Raw genomic sequence first — 14,481 nt, forward strand, 5'->3', positions numbered from 1 at the left:
TTAAATGTCAAAAGCTCGGCTCTCCCTGTGTCACGTCAAAGTCAGACCTTGTCGTTTTAAGCCCTGCCTGCCAGGGAGAGCTGTTTCCAACCACCCAAGCAGAGATCATTCTGCTCTTTGAACACCTGCACCTACCGACGCAGTGTGGGAATGAAGCAAAAACCAGAGAAAAGTCCTTTTAGATGGGTCTGGCTTCAACGGTGTGACCTTCAGGCTCCGCTCCCAGCCCCTCTGTGCCCTGTTCAACGACACCGACCTTGGCGTGTGTTACCAGCACAGGAACAACGTGGACACGTTTGAAAACTGTTGGTAGCATGAGTCATCCTGCTTTGGATATTCTACCCATCCCTCTGGCCACAAATCACAAATGTTTACCTGTTCCCTATTAGAAATTAAGGTCACCAGATGGCACGGTTTGACTCTGACAGTTCTGGGTTTTTTCCTTAAATCTGAGTTTGGATGGGGGAAGTGGAGCAGAAGAACCCCAGGACACAGAGGTTTTTAAAGCAAAGCGTGGAGCCCTCCTTGGTCCCCAAGCACTGCTCAGCACAGTCAGGGCAGACCAACCATCAACCTTCAGGACTCGCTCCTTTCCCAAGGACTGAACTTCCTGATGTTGCACTGATTATCTAGAAGGGACCCAGCTCAGGTCCTCAGTCACTCGGTGTCTTCTATATCACCTTCAAAATGCTTGTTTTGACTTCACCCACAGTTTTAAACAAAAGATCATCAGCTCCTGTCAAAACACCAGAGCAAATGACAGCCCCATCCCTGCCTGTGCATTTTCCTGCTGCCAGAAATAGCAAACCCTGCCCCTCTCGAGCACGCACCCTCTTGTCAAGCTGACCTGACAGCTCCAACAGGAGTGAGAGCTGGAGGATTTCTACAAGTGCTTTACTCCCCTGCACCCTCCATGCACCTCAGCATCTCTCCTACACACCTGCAAACATGTATGTGCTCCTGTATCAGCATTAAAAATAAAAATTATATGTATATATAACTTTTTAGCACTCTTGAGCAGATTAAAATCTGAAAGCCGAAGCATCCCAGGTACAGAAACTAGACAGTACATTAAAAATGCTGGATTTATTTTCACTTTTGCTGCTCAGCTCCGAAGGTGCAGGTGTGAGCACGCTGCCCACACCGCTGCCTGCACTGTGAACATCAGCCCAGCCCACAGAGCTCCCCACGGAGCCCATATACCCCCCAGATCCCCTATACCTCCAGATACCCCCCAGACCCCCTATATCCCCACAGACCCCCAGATCCCCTATACCTCCATATACCCCCCAGACCCCTTATATTCCCATATATTTCCCAGAGTCCCTATATCCCCACACACCCCCAGATCCCCTATACCTCCATATACCCCTCAGACCCCTTATATCCCCCCCAGACCCCTTATATCCCCATATACTCCCCAGACCCTCTATATCCCCATTTACCCACCAGGCCCCCTATATCCCCATATACCCCCCAGACTCCCTAAACCGCGCCCACAGACACATTCCCCCACACCTCACGGGCACCACGCACCCCATAGATCCCATGCATCACCACACAGCCCATATACCCCCATAACATCGCTCCCCGGCCCCACAGCCCCCCCGCCCCGGAACGCTCCGCTCGGCCGCCGTTTCCGTGGGGACTGGGCGGCGCAAGCGCACGGCGGGAGCCAAGATGGCGGCGCACACGCTGCGGGGGCTGTGCCGGTCGCGGCCGGGGCTTCTCGCCGCCCGGTTCTCGCAGCGGGCCGCCGCCGGGACCGAGTACCGGAGCGCCTACAGCCTGGACAAGCTGTACCCGCCGCGGCAGGACGGCGCCGCCAGCGCTCCGGTGAGCGGGGCGGGGGGGAAGAAGACGGGCGAGGGGCGTGGCTTAGTCCTTGAGTGACAGCGGGCGGGGTTTATATAAAGGGCGGCGCCATCAGGCGTGGGCGGGGCTTAACACAAGGGTCTGACAATGGGGTGGGCGGGGTGATTTTTAAAAGGGCGGGGGGGCATATTTGGTGGGCGGGGCTTAACAAAATGATGATGATTATGCGGAGGGGCGGGGCTCGGCGGGAGGGGCGGGGCCAGGCAGCCCCAGGCCCCCGGAACGGATCTGTACCCCAGGAGCGATCGTGCCGGTGGGGTGGCCCCGTCTCCCCCGGCACAACCCCTGACACCGTTATCCCACCGTGTGTTCCAGGAGGAGACGCAGCCGAACACCCTCGACATCCCCCTGGGTGAGCCTCCCCCTAAAACAGACCTGGGTTAGACCCAGGACTAGGGAGCCTGTGCTTAACACACAGAGCTAAACCCGGAGCCTTCTCTTGCAGCTCGTCTGAGCGTGTCCTACAGCCGCAGCAGTGGCCCCGGGGGCCAGCACGTCAATAAAGGTGAGGAACAGACTTGGAAGGAAGAAATCCTGACCTTTAGGTTGTTTCTTTATACAGGGTGTTTCAAAAGATAGGCCCAATTTCAGGGTTACAGTGATTTCAAATTGGGTCCATCTTTCTGAAATATTGGGAGACTGAAGTTAAAGAGCACCTCTGTGTGCCCCAGTGCTAATTTTTCATTGTCATTACCTTGTGTTTTAATACAACTAAGTCTTCACAGCGCTCAAGACCAGCGGTACCATATTGGATTCTCCTAGAAACCCCTTCCTGGGATCGTTGCTGCTACACATCACACCAAACACCACTTCTGTCTAATCAGCTCTCAGTAATCAAACACACAACAAGCCAACTGGAGTCTGAAACTTCACAGTGCAATAAGTTCTCAGCTTAATTCAAATAAATTAAAAATACCTCCTGTCCTGCCACTGCCGTTAAAAATAAGGCAGTTAGTGACTGGTAATAGCAATAAATCTTGTAGTGTCTAGAAAGGGAAATACTATGATTGAGTCTCCATAAAAATTTATAGTTTGTCTTGTAGAGTGATATGGGAAAATACAGCAAGGAAAAAAAAAGTGATCTTTCAGGAATTCTGAAAGCACCCTGTATTCAAAGGCATCAGTGAACAGACTGAATTATCTCCTAAAACTTAGATTGAAAAAAAGACCTTGTTTTCCCTCCCAGTGAACACCAAGGCAGAAGTTCGGTTCCACCTGGCGTCAGCAGACTGGATTCCAGAGGCTACAAGAGAAAAAATGGCATCGATGGTAACTGCCCTCGCCCTTCCAGCCATGGCTTGAATTTCACGTTTTCAGGCAGAACATGACACATGTAACAAGGTGTCAATGACCACATCACGGTTTCCCCTCTTTAGCACAGGAATAAGATAAACCGAGCTGGGGAGCTGATCGTGAGCTCTGAAGAGAGTCGCTACCAGATGAGGAATCTGGCGATTTGTCTCGAAAAAATCCGAACCATGGTCACGGAGGCCACTGAGAAACCCAAGGTGGTGTCTAAGGAGACTACACAGAAACTCATAGAGAGGTATCTGCATTGAAAAAGCCTTTAATTGAGATGGATTCAGATTATCATCTTCCATTATTTAGTTTTCAGCCTCCTTAAACAATCTTCTCCATGCTCATTTGGATTTTCTTTTAAATATATACATATATATATATATATATAGATGTCTATCTCACTGGTCCATTAGATCTTAACTGCTCTCCTCTTTAACATCCCAAGAGCAAGGACTGTTTTTGCCGTCTGCATTTGTCAGCTCATTGAATCTACATTATTACTGTGCTCAAAGTTGAATATTTAAATGTTTTATTGGTACACTAAAGGATTGTTTCATTTTGGTTTAGGGTGGAAAAAATGAACCGTGAACGACTACGACAGAAGAAGATACACTCAACTATAAAACAGAGCAGGAAGGCAGACTTGGACTGAACAGCGGAGATTGAAGCCCGTGACATACCGTCTCTTTAAATGAATGCTGTCGGCAGCTGGAGATGACGCTCAACTCAAACTATATTGAATAAAAATGGTCTAAAAATGTAAATAAAAGTATTTATCATCTCCTTTTGAACCTCGTGACAAACTGTGACAGCCCGTCAATCATTGTGCAGGAAAATTATTGCTCACGTTTGAAACTTTAAAATAGTAGTTGACAAATCTGAATTTTTAAATTCTTTGTCCTCTTCGCCGGGTCATCTGCTCAGTGAGAGCACCCTCTGCTGCTGAACACACAAACAGCAGCAGATTTGGGGGGAAATTGCAGGAAAAGCCAGTCTAACTGCATATAGCTAAGTAGTAAATAGAGTGTTTACTACTTCAATTACATTATTTTCTCAGATTTTAGGTTGTTTTTTTTCCAAACCGAAGAAAACGCAGGTCATTTTGTTGAATTAACCTGAAGCCGTGGCAGGAATTTGGCAGGAGGCGGTTGCTCCCTGTTCAGAAACCGCTCTGTGAGTACGGAAGGAACGCCGAAAATCCTCAGGCTGAGTCTTTGGGGCTTCAGGAGTCACTGATCAGGGGATCCTGTTCAAACAGGTGTGATGTCGATTTCATCAATGCCAGTTGAGTTCACTCAGGAATCTCAAAAATACCAAAATTACACTTTTTTAATGTTTTCGTATGGCCCCAGTGGCCTAATGGATAAGGCACTGGCCTTCTAAGTCAGGGATTGTGGGTTCGAGTCCCACCTGGGGTGAGGAGAGGGGGTTCTGTTTTAGGCAGAAATTCAAAATAAGAGTTGAAAGGGCTCTCAGCTGGGGCTTATCTGGGGCACAGTGGGGTGTGTGGGGCACTCACAGCCTGCTCCCCTTGGGAAGGGCTCACAAGTAGGGTGTTGTCACTGCTTCAGGTGTTATTTCTGACCCTCAAAATCATCACATGAACATCAGCTGGGGCAGTGACAGCCTCAGCTGAGACCTCTGACCAGGAGACCCCCCTGCCACATTATCACCTGCTGCTCAGTCCTCCCTCCTCAGATTTTACAATGAAATTTGCAATGTTTTGCTTAAGTCTTTGGAGCCAGTGCTGGACACCAGGATTTGGAGGAGCTGCATGTTTGAGAGAGAATAAAATAAAAACGTGTGGGAACTCTATGCCAACCTCGTGCAGCTCAGGGTGCCCAAGAAGGGGACTGGGGTGCGCTGAGGGTGCCCCACAAAGGGGTGAATCAACCACCCTCCAAGCGGCGGAGCTCCAGGACCTGACATTGGGGGGTGGAAAAGAGTCACCCCAGATGGGACTCGAACCCACAATCCCTGGCTTAGGAGGCCAGTGCCTTATCCATTAGGCCACTGGGGCTTCGTACATACGCTTTCTTAGTGCCGTCACTTAACTCTCTGATGGCCAGAGAGGAGTGTGGCCGCCGCACGCGGGAGCGGGGTGTCCCACACAGCTCATGGGATTGATTGTCCCCAGAACAGGCGGCACCGGCCCCGCCACCGCCCAGCGCAGCCCCGGCTCTGTGCGCAGCCCTGAAACGCCGGCGGGGGAGGCAAACAAATAGGGGGGGCTGAGAACGCCGCTGTCCCGCCGCGGCGGGCGGGAGGTGCCGGTGCCCGCCGCCGGTTCTCGGTGCCATCAACCGCCACCCCGAACAGCGGAGCCGTTTGCTCCGGAACCTGCGGCGGGGGGGGCGCGGGGCAGAGGTGGGGGTAGACGGATTTTGCGCCGCCCCAGTGGCCTAATGGACAAGGCACTGGCCTCCTAAGCGAGGGATTGTGGGTTCGAGTCCCACCTGGGGTAACAGCCGCTTTTTCCCCACTCCGGCTCTTTGCAGCAGTGCCCCGCAGAAAGGGGTGACGCGGGACACCCCCCCTTACACACACAAACCCCTGTACCTCACCTCAGCCCAACAGTAGCTCACCAGGCACTCTCTGCAGCAGCAAAAAGCCCCAGCCTTGGCCACTCCTGCCCTTTTATCTCCCCCCGGTAACCAGCCCCAGCTGGGGCCCAGCCCCACCCCAGCTCCAGGGCTGAGCTCCAGTTGGCCTCTATCCCAGGACAGGGCTCCCTGGGCTGTTGCTCCACCGTGGGGACATAAATCCTCCCAGGAGAGCCCTGGGGATTTTCAGGGCAGATCCCACCCTAAAGCTGCCACATTCCCTCAAGCTTTGCCCCCCGCAGCCATGAGGGTCTGATGCCCCCGAGGATGCTCTCACCCCATGGGATATCGACTGCCGTGGTCCCCCCAAGCTGGTGGTGATGGAAATTAAACGAGTCGAGTATCTCCCGTGAATCTAAAACAACCACGAAGGGACTCGAACCCTCAATCTTCTGATCCGAAGTCAGACGCCTTATCCATTAGGCCACGTGGTCCCCCATAACTTTGTTTTGGGGACAGTGACACACACCGGGAGGGTCCCATGGGTGGCCCTGACAGCCCCTGTGCATCACCCACACTCCCATCTCTCAAAGCCAGGGATGAAGAGAGTAAGGATGGGGACAGCCAGGGCCCTGGAGACACCTCATCCTGTCCCGTGACAGCGTTTGGTGTGACGGTCACAGTGCCAATGAGCCAACCCGCTGTCAACAAGCATCTGCTGTAACATAGCACCACTATAGCATAACGGTGTGGCGCAAAGAGAAACACCACAGGCCTCGTTAAGCTCCTGTCCATTATCAATAACACCCCCTGCATTCTCCTCCTGGTGCAGCTCGGCTTCTCCCCAAAATGTGCAGTTCTCATTTAATCCTAAAAAAAGTGTTCAGCCTTCTGCTGGCTGAGACTTAGTGCTGCAGAGGCAGGAGAGGAGAGAAACAGCAGGAACAAAAGCTGGTGCTGCGCGAGTGAGGCCGTTGCCAATGGACGTCCCTCAGACCAAGCAACGAGCCAGCCCAGGCCCCTCGTGATGCTGCCACCAGGACACCCCAGCGGGAGTGCACGTACAGCATCTCCGGGAGATGCAGAGAAAACATTGCCCAAAAGAAGCCAAGTGATGACCCCCTCGCCCCCCCCAAAAAACCCACCTGATGCCATCCAGAGTTGTCAGAAGGATGCAAAAGTGCTCTTGACATGTTTTCAACCACAGCACTGAAGCTGGTCACACAAAGAGGTAGAAGTCGGCTGGTCCCAGGTGACACCAGGTGACACAACCCCTTTAGGTCCTTCCCCAGCCCCCAAATCAGGCAGCATTTGCTGCGCAGCACAGGGACCTGCAGCTCGGCTGCCTGGGGCTGCCAGCGGCCCAGCGACCGGAGCTTCGATGGGTTTGCTCCTTTCCAGGCAGCAGAGTCATTTCTTCCCACACCTAACAGAGAAAAAGTACTTAGAAAGAAACTTCACTTTAGGTTTTACCGGTGTGATATCACTCTGACCGCAGCTTCCTTTTAAAATCCATTAATTCCATAGCAAAAGACCCTCCGAGCAGCTTGTTAATGCAACAAACCTGAGAGGGCATTACACCAAATTCATGTACATGGAGGAGTCTGGTCCCAGGGCAGCACAGCCAAACTGCGTAACCCCCAGCCACCAGTTGAGATGTGGTTTCTGGCAGAGGAGTAAAGCTTTCTTCCCATTAGAGCTTGTCCTGTTCCGGTAAGAGGTTTGCATGACACCTGCAGGGTCATCACCCCCCAGCACCAGTTGGCTTTTTATTGGGGGTCAGATAAAGCTGATGATACGGGGAGCAGCCGAAGGGGCTCAAAATGCAGCTGAAATTCCCTGTTCAGCCCTGACCTGATACAGACTCATCTCTGCGCGGAGAAGGCTAAAAAACCAGTTTTAACTGTTTTGCTTTTCCACCTTCTGGGACACTTTGAAAGGTCCCCATGCCCCAGGTGGATGGGGCAGAGCCTGTGGTGTGTGCACACTCCCCTCCAAATACGGTCCTTTCATGAACACCCCTCCAAAAATCATCATTTCATTAACAGGTCGCAAGGCAAAAGCTGGCTGCTGTTCCCTCAGTGACAGCCTCACCTGAGCACTTGGCATGCAGGACCATGCAACCAGCTGGATAAAGCATCTGCCTTTGCACCTAAGCCTGCGGTGGTTTGTAGCTGCTGTTTGTTTCTTCCTTTTCTCATCAGGTCTAAATTGGGACTGCCGGCCAGGAGCAGAGAACCACATCATCCCAACAGCATCATGTACAGACCATGCACAGCCCGTGTACAGCAGCAGAAGGTCCAGCAGCGGTGCGCGGGGCTGCTGGCACTAAAACAGGGAGAAAGAGCGCAGAAACGGGGCGGGCACTGACAAAAAGGTGCCCACCCCAGATGGGACTCGAACCCACAATCCCTGGCTTAGGAGGCCAGTGCCTTATCCATTAGGCCACTGGGGCTACGCGAAGCGCTGCCCCGGCCCGTGAGAACGGCCCGTGCCGCACCACCTCGCGCTGCGGGGGCGCGAAAGTGACCCCGCGCGTGACCCCGGGGAAACCCCCCCGGGGCTCCAGGGGAAGCGGCGGCGGGGGCGGCGGTACCGGGAGCGGCGGGAACGGGACCGACACGCGGGTCGGTTCCTTCCTTCCTCCACCCGCCCGTAAGGGGAAGAGGCGCGATGCGGGAACAGCTGGAGCGGGCTTAAAAATGGGGGTGGGAAAAAAAGACCCGACCACGAAGGGACTCGAACCCTCAATCTTCTGATCCGAAGTCAGACGCCTTATCCATTAGGCCACGCGGTCACACATGCTGCAGCCCCCCCAGTGATGCTGCCAACCCCCAGCGTCACCCCCGGTCCCTCCGGAGCCCCCGGCTGTGCTGCGCCGGGACACCCGGGTGTGGGGCGCGGCGGGGCCGCAGGAGGCACGGCCGGGGATGGACCAGCTGCTCCCCGGGCCGCGGGGGCTCGGCCGTGGGACGTGCCGGCTGCCACGGCCGCGCTGGGGCCGGGGGACCGTCCTGCAGTCAGGGTCTTGCTGGGGGGCGGCAGCAGCAGGTACTGCAGTGTGGGCGCTTGCTGGACATCCAAGTGATCCCATCATACAGTCGTTGTGGCTGGAAGAGACCCTCAAGACCAATGAGTCCAACCATTAACCCAACACTGCACGTCCCCCTCTAACCCATGTCCCCAAGAACCTCAGCTCTGCATTTGTTCAACCCCTCCAGGGATGGTGACTCCACCACTGCCCCGGGCAGCCTGTTCCAATGCCCAACAGCCGTTTGGGGAAGAAATTGTTCCTAACATCCAATCTAAACCTCCCCTGGTGCAACTCGAGGTCATTTTCTCTCGTCCCATTGCTTGTTCATTGGGAGCAGAGACTAAGCCCCTCCATGGAACAACCTCTTTCCAAGTAGTTGTAGGCAGTGAGAAGGTGAGTGAGAGGAAAGTGGCTGCAAGAAAGACAGACAGAGATGTGAAAGAAAAACAAAGTCTCTGAGCATTCCATCCTAACCACGAGGACTGGGAGAAGAACCTCAAGAGCATGGGAGACCAGCAAGGAGCGAGAAACAGAAGATAAGTGGGGGTGTGAAAGGCTGGGTGCTTTGGGGAATGAGGATGTACCCCAGCACCCGCAGCCTGGCCGCAGTGGAGCAGGATGGGCTGGAGGGAGAGCAACTTCTCCTCCGCCTCCCCCACATCACACAAGCACTAATTCCCACTCTGTTTCAGTGGGGTTGCCGCAGACTCTCAGGCCTGTAAATGAGACAAGATTTGCTTCTGAGTGGCTCTGGCTCCTCAGCATTTCTTTATGGAGATGAAGCCTTTCTTTCCCTCTCCCTCAATTGCTGGATTTTTTTTTTAATTATCTTATTTTTTCTTTACCACAACTAAAGGCTGCTCCCAAGAGCCAGCTGAGTGCATCAAACCATTAGCAAGTTCTTCCTTCCAAGGCAAATAAATACATAAAAAATCTAGCTTCTGTTTACAAAATATCCATCCCTCATTAGTATCAAATGGACTGCTGCATAACAAATGACGTGTCCTGGAGCTGTTCATAAGACACACAGGACCGTTTGCCTCCTTATTCGAAAGGAGGAGACAATGCAGGGAGCTTTTATAGCCATCCTCACCTTTTCTCTTGGGACAGGTAAGCTCAAGAGGGATAGAAAAGCCATGAGGAGTTCTGTTCTCATGCGTGTCGGAAGAGATTTGCCTGTGTTAATGATGCTTTTCATATCCACAGCTCCATACTCTTTCTCTTTTGGTACAACTCTCTCTCACAGGTTGAGATCTTACCTGATCCTCTCCTGATTCAAGTGTATATATATATATCTTTTTCTCTAGCAGGGGCTGCTCCAAGGTACGTCTGCACCTACTACGATGTGGTTGAGCACCTGAACATCTCCTCTCACAGCAAGCTGTACACACACATCCTGCCCAAGGCAAACCTGGAGGAGCCCATGGAAGTGACGATGGATTTTCTCCTGGTGGCTATTCTCTCTGTGGTAAGGACCCAAACCTCCTTTATACAGAAAACTGGGCGATTGCTACGTCAGAGTCCGAGTCTTCTGCCAGGCAGGGCTGGGCCAGCAAGGCCACGGGGATGAGAATCCGCTTCTTCAGCTTTCTGCTTGTTTAAAGTATTTTGGGATGATATGGAGCCTTTTCTCTCAACTACTTCCAGGGAAAAGCTCCGAGGCAGGTTCAGACAAACCACCACTTTATTGGAGGCTCTGTGGGGTACCCTGTGGGGTACCTAAACTCAGCTATGCGTTTGCAGGACACTGGCGTGCAAACGTCAACAATAATCTATCTTTTTTCACATCACCGGGACCATACGCTCCCACCTTTCAGCTGCAGGACTGAGATCCTTGAGATCCTGAGCTGATCTTCTGCCGTCCGTGCTGTCCATGGCAAGAACAACAGGGGAAAGCTGGGCTCTGCATTGAATATACCTTTAAAAAATCAGCTAAATACCTTCCATTTTGTCTCTCCAGGTCGAAAAGCTCCAGACGGTCAGTTTTTACTTTGTGTTGCACCTGGTAGGTCCCTCGACAGTGTTTCTCTCCTGTTGTGCCCAGCACGACAGCTGGTGCTGAGCCCAGCACTCATTTCTCTCTGCACCTTCTTTCCCCAGAGCTGGAAAAACCCTTTTGCGACCTGGGACCCGCAGGATTTCTGCAACATTTCCAAAGTCGTTCTGCCCATGGATATGTATTGGTCTCCCCCCATCTTCATTTTAGAGCGGTAGGTTCCCTCTTTGTTTTTATCCACTGGCTTAAGAGAAATATAATGGATGGCAACTGTTGGTATTATTGTAAGAAATGGGATCAACTTTTATATGGTTAAAAGTGGTTTCCACGAGCTCTCTGCAACCAAGAACCTTGTAATATAGATAAACAGCAACCACAGTTTAAACAAAATGCTCTGTAATGCTGTAGCATCTCCAGAAACATCCCATATGGGCTGTAGTTAGAGATAAGGAAACAGCAGAGACCAGAGACCAGGAATGAAATGACCCTGAGCAGTTTGTTGGGGACACAGGACGGTGGGTCTGGCAGAGGGACGGGCACTGGGGGACAGGGGGAAAGGCAGCTCGGCAGAGCCAGATGAGCCCCTGCCCCAGGGAAGGAGGATGGAGTTACATTAGGGGGTGCAGAGCTACTCCAACGTCAGCCCAGCAGTTCTGCGAGGTTTCCCCTCCTCACTGCCGCATCCCAGGGCTGGGTGATGGCACAAACCCCCAAAGGGATGCTGGCAGCCCCGGCTTTTGGGGACTGAGGAACATCCTGGTGCTCGGTCACTCTCCCCTTCTGTTTCCTCCAGAGTGAACGGACAAAACTCCCATTTGGATTATGTGACCATCATGCACAACGGCACATTCAACTTCTCCCAGACCTTCCAAGTCACCTTAACCTGCAGCTTGATGATCCTCAAGTTTCCCTTCGACAGCCAGATGTGCAACGTGAGCATAGCTTCGTATCTCCACCCAGGTACAGCAGGATTACCACAGTTTGCAAAATGAGGAATAGATCAGACAGATCTGACTCCTGGGTTCCCTTGGCAGCACCACGTGCTCACACTGGGTTGGGGTCACATAAGACCAGGGAAAATGAGCTCAAACACTGTCATTCTGGTTTGGCTTATTTCCCAGCAACATCTCCGGACATTGTGTGGCACCCAGGACTGGTGTCTACACGCCAAAACACTGGGAGGCTTCCTGCAACAAGGCTACTTGTCTGCATAAAATTTTTCAGGACTGCTTTTTAAACGTACCTGAAAGCCACAGAAATGCGAGGCAATTAAAGACAGTTTCAGGAGTCCAAAGTGCAGTCAGAGTTCATCTCAACAGGAAGGGTGGAAAAACAAGCAGAGGTGACACGAAACCCTCCAGCTCCCACCCACAAAGCACAACTGCCCCAATTCACCAGAGATTTCCCTTCTGATTCACATTCCCAGAGGTCCAGCCAAGTCTCTTCACCAAAGTCCTTTTTAGATTATCCCAGATGGGCTAAGAAACCCCAGCAATGTTGCCTCTCCCCATCTGCACACACTCTTGGCGGGGAAGAACAGGAGAGGAAATAACTGACCTCTAACAAATACCTAAATTCTGCAACTTCTCCCCTCCTCCTGCCCAAGCAGTAACAGACCTTGTCATGAAGGCGAGACGGACAGCAGAGGAAATCATGAAATACAGCCAGAGTTTCTTCCTAACTGATGGAGAATGGAAGTTCACCAACATGAGCATCCTTGAACACACAGAGATGCTGGAGGATGGAGAATTTTCTGTGGTCACCTACATGGTACGGCAGCACTTTTATGTTATATTACACTGATTTGCCATGTACACACAAAAAGATAATTTTCTACATTAGGGAATGTATTTTCCCAGTACAGTAAAGTCCTCTCCTGCTGATGTAAATTTTGTCATCTTCTTCACCAGATCTCCATGGACAGACGCCCCATTCTGTATGTTTTGAACCTGATCCTCCCGACGTGTGCCCTGTACCTGCTGGACATGGCTGTGCTGTTCGGCCCCAGCTCTCTCGAGGAGAAAATCAGTTTCCAGATTACCATCATCCTTGGCAGCTCCATGTTAGCCGTGATCCTCAACAACATCCTTCCAACCTCCTCCAACAAACCACCCATAATAGGTACCCATTTTATTGAATAAAAAATGATTTTTACACAGGTACCAACCTAAGGAAGGTCTTTGGGTGTCTCTGGACACATTTATGAGCACTGATGTAGTGAACGGATAAGATTTATCAGCTTGCTGGAGTCAGAAATATCCCCCCTCCAGAGAGCTGAACACTGAGAGGATTGCCTTCAAGAAAATAATGCAAATTATCAAGAGTTTTCTTTGTTTCCTTATTCCACAGTTGTGTTCTTCTTGGGCACCTTCCTGCTCATGATCATGGCTGTGTTGGACACCTTCTTCCTCTTGCACGAGCAGCACAAATCCCTGCGCTTCAACAAGACTCTTGGGAGCTTCCAGCAAGGTAAAGGCACCCACAGCATCTGTAACAAGGGTTTGGTGCGTTCTACTGTGGGTTCCTTCCAGGGCAGGTGGGTTTGCTCAGGTCACACACCAGCCCCACAGTGACATGTTTTTGCAGAGGTGCTGGTGACGAGAACCATCAACAAGCTGCCCATGGAATGTCCCACCAAGGAAGGCCCCCAAAGGCTGAACCTTCCCAAGAAGGACAAGGAAAAAGGGCGACCAGGCAACCCCCAGAGGCACCCGATGGAGCAGGACCCATTCCTGCTGGTTCTGGAGAAGGTGCTTCTCTACACTCACTTCTTCCTGTCCCTGGTGTTTTTTGCTATTATTTGTATAAAATGGAGCAGCTAGAGGCCAGCTCTGCTCGTTCAGTCATTCTCCACTCTATTGCTTCTCACCCCTCCACTGTCATTTTTCTCCTGCTCGATACTTAGAGCTGCAGTGAAGTTGCCTAAATAAAATAAAAATTAAAAAACAAACCCACACGGCATGAGATCTGCATGCTTAGTGCTTTGTACTTTAGTTAAGTAGAACTATGTCCTTAAGGTATTCTCTGGGTTAGTGAGGTATTTTAATAAAATAATTGTGAAATCTGGGGATGATGCCTTCACTCTGTCTCCAATTCTTACCGCAAACATGAGCAACAGAAAAGGCAGTTAATGCCCTTCTCTAACGGAGATGTTTCCATTCTGAGGAAAGATGGTGTAAGACTTCCAGCTCAGATAATTAAATTAAACAATGCAAGTCTGAAGTGTTTGTACTATTGTTTCTGTGAGTTTCAGTGAGATCCATATTGTTCAGAAACCCAGGACAGAAAGAATAACAAGATCACCAGGATAAATAGGGTGATACTTGTGATGTTTAATTTTATAATGCATCTCAACACATCTACACTCCAAATCTTTTTGCAATTGTCTGCACCTAAACCATTGCAATCAGCCTAGAAACCAGCACCAGATCTCTACCCATAGAACTGCTGAGACTTGTCTCCCATGGCATCACAGGTCATGACTAAACACACTCCAGGATCTCCAAAGGCTTAAAACACCGAAACCTTCTGCATGGGTTTTGTCAAGGCTGAATTTCACTTCGGCTTGAGAACAAGTCAGAGAAATCACAGAATCAAAGGCTGTTGGGCTGAAGGGCCCTCTGCAGATCCACCAGTGCAACCCCTGCTCACGCAGGGTCACAGAGCAGATCACACAGGTGGGTCCAGGGGGTTTGAGTGTCTCAGAGCAGGAGACTCCACACCTGCTCTGGGCA

General features: G+C 51.4%; 2 protein-coding genes and 6 non-coding genes across 8 annotated transcripts; 4 read left to right on the top strand and 4 right to left on the bottom strand.

The window, feature by feature from the left end:
- The first annotated feature begins 1,654 nt into the window (after positions 1-1,654).
- MRPL58 (mitochondrial ribosomal protein L58) lies at positions 1,655-3,957 on the top strand. Its single transcript, XM_065034906.1, has 6 exons — positions 1,655-1,836; positions 2,191-2,227; positions 2,321-2,380; positions 3,062-3,144; positions 3,252-3,421; positions 3,742-3,957. Exons 1-6 carry the CDS (start codon positions 1,681-1,683, stop codon positions 3,824-3,826), a joined length of 591 nt encoding a protein of 196 aa, XP_064890978.1. The 5' UTR covers positions 1,655-1,680; the 3' UTR covers positions 3,827-3,957.
- Positions 3,958-4,519: 562 nt separating this feature from the next.
- On the top strand, positions 4,520-4,592 carry TRNAR-UCU (transfer RNA arginine (anticodon UCU)). Its single transcript has one exon. It is a non-coding gene; the product is annotated as a tRNA-Arg (tRNA).
- Positions 4,593-5,121: 529 nt separating this feature from the next.
- Positions 5,122-5,194, bottom strand: TRNAR-CCU (transfer RNA arginine (anticodon CCU)). The gene has a single exon. It is a non-coding gene; the product is annotated as a tRNA-Arg (tRNA).
- Positions 5,195-5,565: 371 nt separating this feature from the next.
- On the top strand, positions 5,566-5,638 carry TRNAR-CCU (transfer RNA arginine (anticodon CCU)). Its single transcript has one exon. It is a non-coding gene; the product is annotated as a tRNA-Arg (tRNA).
- Positions 5,639-6,138: 500 nt separating this feature from the next.
- Positions 6,139-6,211, bottom strand: TRNAR-UCG (transfer RNA arginine (anticodon UCG)). The gene has a single exon. It is a non-coding gene; the product is annotated as a tRNA-Arg (tRNA).
- A 1,888-nt stretch (positions 6,212-8,099) lies between these two features.
- Positions 8,100-8,172, bottom strand: TRNAR-CCU (transfer RNA arginine (anticodon CCU)). The gene has a single exon. It is a non-coding gene; the product is annotated as a tRNA-Arg (tRNA).
- Positions 8,173-8,441: 269 nt separating this feature from the next.
- TRNAR-UCG (transfer RNA arginine (anticodon UCG)) lies at positions 8,442-8,514 on the bottom strand. The gene has a single exon. It is a non-coding gene; the product is annotated as a tRNA-Arg (tRNA).
- A 1,556-nt stretch (positions 8,515-10,070) lies between these two features.
- LOC102088730 (5-hydroxytryptamine receptor 3A) lies at positions 10,071-13,765 on the top strand. Its single transcript, XM_065034326.1, has 7 exons — positions 10,071-10,219; positions 10,712-10,961; positions 11,541-11,707; positions 12,357-12,517; positions 12,658-12,868; positions 13,097-13,216; positions 13,334-13,765. The coding sequence occupies exons 2-7, from the start codon at positions 10,921-10,923 to the stop codon at positions 13,567-13,569; spliced, it is 936 nt and encodes a 311-aa protein (XP_064890398.1). The 5' UTR covers positions 10,071-10,219; positions 10,712-10,920; the 3' UTR covers positions 13,570-13,765.
- The last annotated feature ends 716 nt before the right edge of the window (positions 13,766-14,481 follow it).

The sequence above is a fragment of the Columba livia genome, chromosome 18 (assembly GCF_036013475.1).
Source record: "Columba livia isolate bColLiv1 breed racing homer chromosome 18, bColLiv1.pat.W.v2, whole genome shotgun sequence".
NCBI lineage: Eukaryota > Metazoa > Chordata > Aves > Columbiformes > Columbidae > Columba > Columba livia.